At 37.4% G+C, this 12,919-nt stretch overlaps 5 protein-coding genes across 5 annotated transcripts; 3 read left to right on the plus strand and 2 right to left on the minus strand.

The window, feature by feature from the left end:
• Nucleotides 1–575: 575 nt before the first annotated feature.
• Nucleotides 576–2,764, plus strand: LOC110720785 (protein MAIN-LIKE 1-like). The gene is made up of 2 exons (XM_021899823.1): nucleotides 576–629; nucleotides 1,682–2,764. Exons 1-2 carry the CDS (start codon nucleotides 576–578, stop codon nucleotides 2,762–2,764), a joined length of 1,137 nt encoding a protein of 378 aa, XP_021755515.1.
• Nucleotides 2,765–3,048: 284 nt separating this feature from the next.
• LOC110721001 lies at nucleotides 3,049–3,727 on the plus strand. The gene is made up of 2 exons (XM_021900127.1): nucleotides 3,049–3,409; nucleotides 3,492–3,727. The coding sequence occupies exons 1-2, from the start codon at nucleotides 3,212–3,214 to the stop codon at nucleotides 3,618–3,620; spliced, it is 327 nt and encodes a 108-aa protein (XP_021755819.1). The 5' UTR covers nucleotides 3,049–3,211; the 3' UTR covers nucleotides 3,621–3,727.
• Nucleotides 3,728–3,868: 141 nt separating this feature from the next.
• Nucleotides 3,869–5,585, minus strand: LOC110720786. The gene is made up of 2 exons (XM_021899824.1): nucleotides 4,685–5,585; nucleotides 3,869–4,506 (listed from the first exon to the last, which is right to left on the minus strand). The coding sequence occupies exons 1-2, from the start codon at nucleotides 5,583–5,585 to the stop codon at nucleotides 3,869–3,871; spliced, it is 1,539 nt and encodes a 512-aa protein (XP_021755516.1).
• Nucleotides 5,586–5,807: 222 nt separating this feature from the next.
• LOC110720787 lies at nucleotides 5,808–6,314 on the minus strand. The gene has a single exon (XM_021899825.1). The coding sequence runs from the start codon at nucleotides 6,312–6,314 to the stop codon at nucleotides 5,808–5,810; it is 507 nt and encodes a 168-aa protein (XP_021755517.1).
• A 3,716-nt stretch (nucleotides 6,315–10,030) lies between these two features.
• On the plus strand, nucleotides 10,031–12,206 carry LOC110721002 (protein LHCP TRANSLOCATION DEFECT-like). The gene is made up of 2 exons (XM_021900128.1): nucleotides 10,031–10,373; nucleotides 11,656–12,206. Exons 1-2 carry the CDS (start codon nucleotides 10,110–10,112, stop codon nucleotides 11,908–11,910), a joined length of 519 nt encoding a protein of 172 aa, XP_021755820.1. The 5' UTR covers nucleotides 10,031–10,109; the 3' UTR covers nucleotides 11,911–12,206.
• The last annotated feature ends 713 nt before the right edge of the window (nucleotides 12,207–12,919 follow it).

Here is a 12,919-nt window from a genome sequence, read left to right on the forward strand (position 1 = left end):
CTTCAACATTGAACGGTCTCACCGTCCATAACTTCCCAACTAATGTAAGGCGAAGTTGCTCCTCAGATGTGTTTTCAATTTCGCAACCCTCATCTTTACCCACAATCGAGATTTCATCTTCTGTCAACCGGAATTTCTCCCAGTCCTTCAGCAAATCCGACTCCATCACAGCAAATCAGTCACAAAACAAGAAATATTGCAGAAATATCGACAAGGAACTCACAAGAATCATAAACGAACGAGCACAAACCACAAACCCTAGCGCCAAGGACTACCAACCCTAGAGAGGGACTCGTTGCCTTTTTAATGCGTTCAATTGTTTATTAAGGGGTTGTTAAATATCGCCCTCGAATTTCCGACTAACGCCCGCAAATAAAATTTATTTTACAAATTTACCCTTAAATAAAATAAAACAATTCTCACTCCCTCACTCCCAAAACCCTCACTCCCTCTTCTCCCTCTTAAATACAATTCTCTCTCTACACCACCACCACCACCACCAACCACTATTACCACCACCACGTCCCACCCACCACCAGTCCCACCCTCCACCACGTACAAGGGAAGACGCGAAAATGACGAGGAAGGACAAGGGAAAGGCCGTCGTCGAAGGAGTCGCCGGAGACAAGGTGAGTATATTTTTTTTTTTATTTTTTTTCTGGAATTGGCGGAAACGCCCAAAATTTTCGCAAATTCTGGGCTAAAACGCCTAGAATTTTCGTTCACCCATACAGTTATACGAAAATCTAGGCGTTTCACCCTAGATCTGTTGAAAAAATTGGGCGTTTTCGCCTTATATTCGTATGCTGTTGCTGTTGTTTATAATTCGAAAAAAACATTCGTATGCTGTTGCTGTTGTTTATTATTGCTGTTGTTGTTTATAATTGTTGTTGTTGTTGTTTATAATTGATGTTGTTGTCTATAATTGTTGTTGTTGTTGTTGTTTATTATTGTTGTTGTTGTTGTTTATAATTGATGTTGTTGTCTATAATTGTTGTTGTTGTTGTTTATAATTGATGTTGTTGTTGTTTATAATTGTTGTTGTTGTTTATAATTGTTGTTGTTGTTGTTTATAATTGCTGTTGTTACTATGTTATTTCCAAAATGTATCATCAGTGATTATTTTTGGCCATATGAGGTGGTAATGGATTTTATAGAAGCATGATATGAATTATGCTGCCGGGCATAGGATCTGATTTCAATAGAGGAACTAGAAATTATCCCCTTTATATTCCATTGTATTTATTTGGTGCATTTAATTTAAAATTCCCTAATAACCAAGCACTACTGTCAACATCGACAAACTAGAATTTGAAGTGTAGATGTATATAGACACACACACTTTGAAGTGTAGATATATATAAACACAATTTGGCAAATGGACGTACAGTAAACATTCAAATTTAATGGTGTCTTGTAAATGAGTAGTGAAGGTATTTTTGATTTATGGACAAATAGCATTGCAGCCTTTTACTTGTTAAGCTTAGGGGCAGCAAGAGTGATTTACATTATCATGGTATCAAAGAAAAAAAAAACAATATTGTACATCAAAGACAAAAAGTTAAAAAATTATGTTTGTAACTAAAAGATGCAAATTCAGTAGTACTAGTTATTGGTTTTCTTTAGTTTGCATCACCTATTTTGTTTTTATTATTAATATTATAATTTATTTTAAATTTAGAATGTAGTTGAGGGTTCTGGTCCACGACATGCTAGATCACGCGGTATTAACGCGTCAATTAGGAGAGATAGGGGGATTAGTATACGGGAAGGTAGTTCAGTACCAGAGCACGACAGGGTAGTGGATGATTATGGGACTCCGGGTTCGGGTTCGAGTTCGAGGTACGAGGATGATGGACCTGAGGATGATGGACCTGAGGGTGAGGCTGATGCTGAGGAGCAGCCGCCAGTCGTGACGAGAGGTCCTGATGGGAGATTTACGAGTTCCCGACCACCTCGATCTGCAGCGACTTGGCTTGTTCAGGGGCCGATGGACGGTGGGCCCGAGAATGGGAGCGTTATTCCTAGTTTCGGGGCCCATGTTGCTCGGTATATTTGGGATGGGGAAGATCGACGGTTTTTGCGGTGTCATACTAGAGCTGGTGTGTGTAGAGATTTGACTGATTGGCTAGAGCGATTTACGGCTGCCACCACTACGCGGATACGGCAGACTGGGCTGTCGCACCTGCCTAACATTATGCACGACCACCTTGATTTTCCGCTGATTTCTGCCTTTGTTGAGAGATGGCAGCCAGACACGAACACATTCCACCTACCTTTTGGTGAGATGACCATCATGTTGCACGATGTACACTATATACTTGGTATTCGGGTTGATGGGGATATGGTTGTCGGTGATCTCCCTAGTGACCAGTATAGGACATTGGTCGGTGGGTTGTTACAGTTGACTCCGGAGGAGCTACAGGTCAAGACTCAGAATGCCATCTACAAGAACGGTGGCGTCCATACTGACCAGATTATTGCTAGGTGTCGTAGTAAGGAGCAGCTGGAGGCGGTTCAGGCCATTGGTTACATGTGGGTCCTTTTGGGTAACACGCTCTTTACTGACAAGAGCGGTACCCGTACTCACCCTTCTTTTCTCAGTGAGTTGTGTATCGAGGATAAACTGGAGAAATTGACGAGATACTCCTGGGGTTCAGCCTCACTAGCGTACTTGTATCGTCAGCTCGGGCATGCCACCCGAAATGGATGTGATTCTATCGCGGGTTGTCTGACTCTTCTACAGGCTTGGATATACGAGTAATTTCCATGTTTTCGACCTCACCAGGGTGTGTTGACACGGGACGTCCCTCATGCTCGTGCAGGGTTATGGGATGTTGGTATGACGCGAAAGCATCAACAGCGTCTCGTGTCCTTTCGTACTCGACTTGACCAGCTGTGTGACTATGAGGTATAAGTAGATACGTAATTACTATTTGTCTTATATTGATTTTATTTACAGTTGATTTACAGGTATAACTAATTTGCAGGTATGTTGGTTGCCATACGGTGCTTTTCCTGCACAACAGGTGCCTAGGATTATGTTTACTGGATGTATTCGCTATCGAGGCATCATAGAACCATATATGCCCGATCGAGTTGTTCGACAGTTAGGGTTTATACAGGAGATTCCCGGTGATATGATTAGGCCTGATGATGATCAGAGACCACTTAGTGTGAAGTCTTATAGGGTCAGTTTTTTTCAGCTCAGATGACCACTCTCATGTGGGATAGATTTGTCCCCGGTGCTGCGTTCAGTCTTCTTCTTGGTGGATATACTAGAGTTCCACGTGGCGGACATACTTGTGCCCCTGACTACCTACCTTGGTTTGGGAGAGTTAGCCATCCTATCGTCACTCCTAAAGTTGAGGATGATGTCGGTCTTCCTGAGAGGACCAACGTTGATTACGTAAGTTTTTTGTTAGTATTTTTTTTAATTTAATTTTTTTCCTATTATTTCTATTAATACACAATTATAATGGTTTGTGCAGTGGGTAGGGCGATTCATGGTTACAGCACATCAATCACTTAGTGAGTACCCTACGCTATCAAGGGACACCAAAGTAATGTTGGAGCAGGTGATTAATGATTGGAATACAATAAATGGACTTAGAGATTAGCTGTATATGTATTCTAGCTTTGACTTTATTGTTTTATTAGACTATGTTTTGGATGTTGTTAGTGGACATTTATATTTTATCACATTTGTTGAGAATTATCAAGTTGACATTTATATATTATTATTTTATTTTCTAATTACGTAGTACTTAGTAAATTTTTAAAAGAATTTCTTAAACAAAATTAAAAAAAAAATAATCATGTTTATTAATAAAGTTATATAAAGTTTAATAAAAATCCATAACAGTACTCAAGAGCTAACTAATGTCTGCCACAATTGAAGCCTTCTCTCGTACCTTGCCTCCCATCCGTGTACACTTGCCTGTCGAGCGTTAAACCACATTGGTGAAATTGGAGGAAGTGGGTGGTCTTGATCCATATGTAAACGAAGGAAATGCGATCCACCAACAGTTCCAATCACGAACTCTGCACTAGGCCTGTCTAAGCGTCCATGATTGTTCAACGGTAAAACAGTGGTAGATGGATAGTAGCACGATGGTCTATTTCCTACTCTATAACAAATCACTACCACATTCCATATTGTGGCAATAGCAAACAAATCCTGCTGTGCTACCATCCAATGCTCCTGTCCACAGGCATCACCATCCCATCTGATCCGGTCTACCTCCCTCTGCAGTCCTGAACCAACCTGTTGACCCCATATGTCGTAGTAAATCATGCTATACAACCAAGGATGAGAACCAACCTCATTTGCGATATGATGTCGAACCAACCGCCATTCTTCCTGATCTCCGTAACAAAAATCTACTACGCAACGAAATCCGCAATTCCCATATCCAATTACGTCCTTAACACCTACGACGTAAGGCCACATCATGTTGGGAATCGCGTAGCTGTATCTACATTGTCGCATGTCGAACCCGGTACCTACAAAATGAAAAACATAATATGACATATAATTAAGTTATTACACAAAATAAATTAAAATATACGATGTATGAAAACATTATTTAATTATATCGATAATCACCTGTATCAGATGGGGGTGGTCTACTTCTGGATCGATTATCTCGCCCATTACGTTGAACATGCTAAAAAAACGAACGATCTCGCCTGTTCCTTCTCTCGGGAGGTCTTCCCCTTACTCGAGGGTTGACTCGAGGCTCCTGAAGGTCATCGTAGTTAGGATCCATCTCACCCTCAATCACTCGAGACACGTGCCTAAGCATCACAGGGTCGCTGGCAATAACCTGATCAACAAGGGTACGGAAATGAGCTCGATCCTCATCATTTTCATCAACTATATCAAGAATGTCGACACCCGCTCCAATGCCAAGGGTCCTCCAATATGGATGAATGTCCTTCGTATACAACCCCATCCCTGCAGTAATCGAGTCATATATTTGGCACGCACAAGGTAACCCGTGGGTAGTACGTAGAGCACACCCACAACGTCGATGGACATTTGTACTCAACCCTCGCATCCTGTTCGTCTCACCAAGAAGAATAGACAAACAATAGTGGGATACCTTTCCGTTCAGCTGATGCAAAGGCTTCTGCTTGTACTTCTGACCATGAGTTGCTCTACATGCCTCTAACCCATTACGAATGGCTATGATCTGGTTCTCAATCGAGCAGTGAACTTGAGCCCAAACTGTGTCTAAAGAACCTGTAGAACTGTCAATCCAACATTTCAATGCCGAATGCTGGCTCTCAACCCTGCAGTTGTTAACATTGCCGAAGTGCAGTACCTGATTCGTCCAAAACATCACAAACTTCTCCTTGTGTATGAGCCAAGTGTCCACAACATAGTTAATCACTTTCGGCCATCGACTCCACTTGGTTTTCAGCTCTACAAGCTCTCTTTCATATGCCTCTTCAGATGTAGCATTAATCACATGCCTCCACCTCCCATTTTTGAACTTGGCACCAATCTCCTTCTTTTTTTCAAACATGGAAGTAACCTTCGCCTCAACATCTTTGTTAATATGCCACACACACAACATGTGTCTTGTGTTTGGAAACACGCTCTTCAAGGCTGCGCAAAGACCAAGCTCCCTATCTGTCAGTAGTACCGACGGCTCTCTATGATGACCAATCAACAACCTCAAGCATTGAAGCACCCACCGTTAACTTTCTTCGGACTCCGACCTCATGAATGCGTATGCAACAAGATAGTTCTGATTTGTCGGTGTAACCCCAACAATCTCAAAGAATGGCATGCCGTATTAGTTCGTCTTGTAAGTGGAATCCATACCTATCACGTACGGGTATGTGCGTAGCAAATTTGTCATGATCGGGTGTGCCATGAAAGCACGTTGCAACACGTTGTTGGTATCAGTCATAACCCAAGTAAGGTATTTGCTCTGTCTGGCCAAATGAAGCACCTGGTGAACCACCTCTCTTCCCTCGAATCGCTCCATTCTGATATTACTTCTGCAGTTGTAGACATGCCTGATGTTTGGATGGTCTCCGGGAAACTTTTCTACAAGAGTTCTCATGATATGCCGAGGTGGCACCTGTGCCTGAGTCATGTCACGAACTACCTGCTTAGCAGCAAGACTAAGACCGCTGATTTGTCGATGTCCCTCAGGATACACAACCAAAGAATGATCGTGAGTGCCGTTCAAGCAACTGAGCTTCCAACCACTTACTACTCTGACATACTCAACCTTGAGTCTGAAGGGGCAACTGTTTGCCTTGCTTTTCGTGTCTTTGCATATCGTGTTCATCATGTCTCTTATCATGCTCTTTTTTCCACGATCACAACTCACATATCGATACGGCCGACCACTCCGATCGGTCTTGTAAGAAGCCTTCACTAACATAAATCCGAGCGGGCGACAAACATTTTGTGCCCACAAAACGACATCCTCAAAACTCGGAAACACAGTGTCTGTCAAAAAATGTATGCTATAATCCACACCATCACCATCACCATCCTCGGACTCAGAATCCTATAATAATAATAATAATAATAATAATAATAATAATAATAATAATAATAATAATAATAATAATAATAATAATAATAATAATAATAATAATAATAATAATAATAATAATAATAATAATAATAATTGTTTCGGGGTTTTCTGATGTCCTGCGGGAGAGTTACAATTTCGAGACTGGAACCGGACGCCTGTACCTGCAAAATAACGGAGACTCCTGGGAGCTCCGCCTCCAACGGTCAAGTTAGTACTTGATTAAGGAGTAATTAATGCGGAAATTAAAGTGATTGGGTCTCTCTAGGTGAGAGTGTTTAATGTAGGTAATCTGCTTTGTTAGCGAGATCAGCCGGTTATTACTGTGTGTAATTAATGTGTTTTTTCCGTAATGTGTTCGTAATCCCCCTTAATGAGGATTAAGGGAGGTATTTATAACCTTGGGAAACGAGCCCATCCTAGGTTTAGGTTAACCTAGGGCCGATTGGGCTTCCCTCGGAAGTTGGGCCTGGGTGGCCGGTTTCTCCATTAGGCATGGAGTATGCCATATGTCATGACATAACAGGTCCAAGGTGGACGAATAAGCGCGTGCCACGTGGCAAGCCCTGACAGTTCCAACTGGGAGACACTTGGCAGAACCTGATTAGCCCACGTGGCGCATTCCGATTGGTGGGAGCAAAATCCCCTAATCAATAATAATAATAATAATAATAATAATAATAATAATAATAATAATAATAATAATAATAATAATAATAATAATAATAATAATAATAATAAAAAACAAAATTAATAAAAGTTGACAACTAATAATAATAAAAACTAATAATAATAACAACTAATAATAATACTTCTAACATAACACAACTAATTATAATAACAACTAATTATAATAATACTTCAAAATTAATAAAAAATTCGAAATTTTCAGGCAAACGCCCAAAATTTTCTAAAAACCTAGGATGAAACGCCTAGTTTTTTCGAACACCCTAGGATATTCCGAAGAAACTAGGCGTTTCAGCCTAGTTTTTTCAAAATTTCTGGGCGTTTGCCTGGAAATTTCCTAAACAGAAAATTAAATATTCGGAAATTCAAAAAAAAAAGAAAACGCCTAGTTTTTTCTGAATATCCTAGGGTGTTCGAAAAAACTAGGCGTTTCAACCTAGGTTATTCGAATTTTTTGGGCGTTTGCCTGGAAATTTCATAAACAGAAAATTATATTATTCGGAATTTCGAAAAAAAAAATTAAATAATCGTACCGATTCCGTACAGTCCGATGAGCCTCCGGCGACCAACGTGGGTGGTGTTTCCGGCCTTTCGTTGTCTTCCATGGGACCCAACGAATTAAGTTTTGCAAAATTTAAATTATTTGTTTGATTTTGAAAATTACAGTGGTTGGTGGTTCAACGTGATCGTTGGTGGCCGGTGTGAGCACTAGGGAGAACGGTAAAAAATTTTATGTAGGGTAAAAGTGTTAAGTTTATGTAAAAATAACTATTTTATAATATTTTTATAACAAGGCTACGTACGTCATTTTAGGTTATTTTGCGGGCGTTAGTTAGAGATTCGAGGGCGACGTTTAGCGTTCCACTTTATTAAACATGATCATTTTTTTTTTTTTTTTTGTTTTTTTTGTTTTTTAATTCCAATATTAGCTTATTGTATATGAGCTCTGCAATTGATGTACTTATTGGTTGCATGATGTATTTGTAATGATTTATAGATGTATTTGTAGTAATTTTCAGATGTATCTGCAATGATTTTGTTAATGTATCTAGACTGATGTTTTATTGTATCCATAGTGGCTACTTAATGTACATGCAATTTGATTTCAATGTATACGAGTTTCTCACACTTCTCACCATAAGAGTACTTCTCATCGGTATATATATATAAAATACTCCGTTAAAAATTATCAATACTAAATTTTTGGAAACCGTATGATAAGAACATACTTGTGTTTAATTGAGTTAGGCTTTAGCTAGAGTTAAGCTACATCTAAGATTTCTAACTCTATGAATCCATGATGCTCAAACTCTGAGTATGTGAATTCAGTTCAGCTTAACTGCTCAAGCTTGGGGTAAGTTTACTTGTTTGGTTCAACATGTGCAGGAAGTTTAGCTAGTTTCTTAATATTTGTAACCTCTGTCTAAAAACAAAAGAAAAAAAAAATATGTGAAAGAAATTCCCACATGAAATCATATACCATGAGAAGTTTTTTCTCTTATTAATTGCAAAAAACTTGTGCAAAGTATTTGGTTGACATCATGGAAATTAGTCAATAGAATATAACTTCATATGCATTGAAGAAATTCACTCGTTTAAGGGGGCTTGGTGAGTTATTCCCCATGTCACGTGGGAATTTACATTCCTCTTGAAATTACATTTCCTAGGAAATTTCTAGCCAAACACAATTTATTTTAGCTATTGTCTAAAAATTTTCATTTTCAAGAGTAATTATCTTTCAACCACATAAGCACTTACATACGAGTTTATTATTATTTTCGACAAAATATAAAAATATACTCATACTTCATATCAAATGATTAATGAAATCACATCACGTAACACTTTAAAGTTTAAATCCATTAAAAAGGTTGTGGTTTTGTAAAATTTGTACTTGAAGGTTTAAAATGTGTTGATATAATATACTCTGTGATTGAAAGTTGAGACCATTCTAAATTAATTAGTAGCGTCAACTTTTCTAAATTATACGGTTGTGTCTGGTACTGATAAATAGCTTATTTGAACAAAATTAGCTTATTTAATCAACATTAGCTTATTGACTATAAAATACGTTAATTTAAAGTGTTTGGTGGAAATCTTATTTTTAAAGAGCTTATTTAACTAAATAAGCTTTTATATAAAAAGTTTTTTCGATAACTTATTCTACATTTTATGGTGAAATAACACTTATACCCTAATTTAATTTAAAATCTTATCTCAATTACAATTACGGATTACCTAATACCTAGTTACCTACCCCTACAAATAGCTTATTGATCATTTTGCAAACTCATCAAATAACTTTAAGCAATCCACTATTTACCAAACACTTTTATACAATTAGTTGTTAATAAAATACATTAGTCAAATCAGTTAAAAGTCTTAATACTACTCCATCCGTCCCTTATTTTTGCTCCATTATAAAAATATAGGTCAAACATTTAAAACTTTGACCATGAATTCTTGTTAATCTATAAGTGATAATATATCAATGTGGGATCTTATTAGAAACGTCTCATTGTATAGTTTATTTATATCAAATTTTAATAATTTTTACGCATATAGAATTGGAGATATATACGTTTAAGATGCATTTTAAAGACCGTAAAAAGTCAAATAGAGCAAAAAAAAAATAAGGGATAGAAAGAGTATCAGGCCTATCACTTTTAAATTTTAAATTTTCACTTTTAACTTTTCATCAAACACGGTGAATAAAAATATCGACGATAGAGATTGTTTGATCCCGTCTCAAATTATCCACACATATATAAATTGTGGCCAGATTTTAGAGAGAGAAAGGATAATAACATTTTTCATACACTCACAATTTCTCTCTCCTCTGTTTCTCCACACTTAACCATGGCTTCAATCTCATGTTCTATCCAATTTGCAATCAATTCAAAACCTTCAACTTCTCATTCATCAACCTCTCGTGTGTTGAACTTGCGAAATGGGTTTCTGGGTATGCCCACAAACGTAAGTGGGCCCAAATTTAAGCCCACTACGAAGCTGGGACCCACTAATGGTGGCAGAGCTAAGTGTTGGTTCAAGTTTAATGCTGAAGGTGCTGGCATTTATGGTAGCCAATCTCGTGATGATTTTGATAGAGATGATGTTGAACAAGTAAGGTTTTTTTTTTTTTTTTTTTTTTTTTTTTTTTTTTTTTTTAATTAAACTTATCATAATTCTCTGTTAATTTTTGATTTACTTGTTCTGCTTCTATTTAAATTTATGGTTGAAGAATAAAGTTGGTAAATTTGAATTTTCTGAAGTGTATTATGGTATGTGCTAAATTTCTATTTGAGTAGGACATGATTTCAGATTAGTAGTTTTGTGCATATGTCAATGTATCATTGGTACTTGAGTACTTCAATCAGGAAATAGTTGTTACAGCGTAATTTGAACTAGTGACGTGATAATTAAATCCGGACAAAGTTTAGTTGTTTGATCCTAGTAGTTGGTTGCATATGGTATAGGTATCTTTAATAATCACAAGTCCGGAAACAAAAAATGTTTAATTGATCCTAAGGGTTACTTCATGTACTCATGATGATGGCATAGGCTACATTGTTTGATCCTTAATAAACAAGGAACACATTGTGGGATGATAATGGGACTAATACTTAAGTTAGCTTAGCTTGGGTGCCTAGTTTATTGCACAGCACACTATCACAATTGTTACCAAATTATGTCTCACATTTCGAATTTTATTAGCAATGTACTGAGTTAAAACAGATACGAGTAGTAGCTTTTTCATTGATCGTTAATTCTGTCTTTTGGAGTTCATTGTTCCTTAAACCCAATCCAGTCACATGGGGGTTTAGCTTGTTGTAAAGGGAGTGGTATATTATTACATAGAGGTGCTAAATTAAGGATAAATTGCTAGCCAACTAGTTACTGCAGCGAAACCGGTAAACAAGACTACAAGAGTATACTTATCATATAGCTGTAGTCTGTCGAAACTGGGGGGAAGGTCAAGACTTGACAGTCCTGACAGGTTAAGAAGACTCATCAGAACAACATAAGAGAAACAGGAAAATAGAATATATCATTAGTCGGTACAATAGCTTAGGAAATATGGTGGCTTTTCACCAAGATCTTTAGGGAAGAAAGACAGCAAAAGCTGTGGTTATTCATAATTTCATAGTCTGTTAGTCACAAGGACTTGGCTCTGGAAATAATGTGCTCATCATGTGATATCAATTTGGAATTGTTACTGTGTAGACAAATCGCGCCTATAGTTGGTTTCTGTAGACTAAATTTCAGATGCACCAGTGCAAATTGATGTTTGTGCTATGTATTTGTGATTTTCTATTTGCAGGATGATCTGCAATGCTTTTGTTTTATGTATACAAGCTTATCTTAAATAATGTTTGTTGTATTGCATTGTCCATTGCTCTTGCAGTACTTTAACTACATGGGAATGCTTGCTGTGGAGGGTACATATGATAAGATGGAAGCACTCTTGAACCAGAACATCCATCCTGTAGATATCCTACTGTTGATGGCTGCCTCGGAGGGTGACCAACCGAAAATTGAAGAACTACTGAAAGCTGGAGCAAAGTATGACGTAAAGGACGCTGATGGAAGAACTGCCCTTGATAGAGCTAGTGATGAGATCAGAGAATTCATACTCAATTTCAAAGCACAAAAGGCTTAACATATTAGTAGGCCTAGTAGCAGTGTTTGAGTCCTGCCTTTTCTTATCATCTTCTGTTTAGATAATTGAGATTGTGGTATCAACACGATGATACCACCTTCCTTTTTGTGTGAGAGAGTCTAGGAAGAATTTTTGCTACTTAATGTAAATCAGGTCGAATTGCTGTATAACATGGCTATATCGATATTTAGATGTTTATTTACTTGCTCCCTGTGTTCCTTATTATCAGACTGCTTAGAAAGTCATTGAACTGTTGTCAATTTAATTTACCATTGCAATATAAATGGCTGTTTCGGTACCCATGTAATATACAACTTCTTAATCTATGTGCTTAACCTAAATTACAGAGGATGGCGGCAACCATAAAACTAATCATCACATGTTGCCTATTGCCTAAGACATCAGTCACATTGTAGATTTGTTTTACAGCATTGGACTGAACCTGCTTGTATTATCGCTTTTCAGTCTTCCTGTGTTACACAGCTTAATCACTACAGTAATTGAGATAGGAGGATAGAACAGTTGGTTAGCTTTCCGACTTGTAAGCAAAAGGCTTAGTTAAATCTCACCAAACTCATTTAATAATCGATTCTTCCTTTGATAGATGTGCCTTCATCTTGCTGTATAAAGTCTATTATCACTACAACCAGTAAATGAGAGCATGAAGATAAGCAGATCCTGTTTTCATGCCAATATAACCAATTAACTTATTCATCTCCATATACAAAATATTTTGATCAATTTCAGAATTTTACATTGACACCGGAAAGAGTTACAGGCTTACACCTATGTTACTTGAGTCATTGGATATAAACTAGTACTCCTATGAGTCCTATCTTAATATTTTTGGTCCATGAGTAAATAATAATGTGACAAATATATAAGCAGGAATTGAAAATTTAGATAGGAAAAAAGTTAGTGCGAGACTCAATTAGATAGGAGTAAAAGTTTGCCAAATCATTTGATACATTTAATAAATAAATAAATAAAAGAGACAAGTATTTTTATT

This window comes from Chenopodium quinoa, unplaced genomic scaffold (assembly GCF_001683475.1).
Source record: "Chenopodium quinoa cultivar QQ74 unplaced genomic scaffold, ASM168347v1, whole genome shotgun sequence".
In the NCBI taxonomy this organism is placed as follows: Eukaryota; Viridiplantae; Streptophyta; class Magnoliopsida; order Caryophyllales; family Amaranthaceae; genus Chenopodium; species Chenopodium quinoa.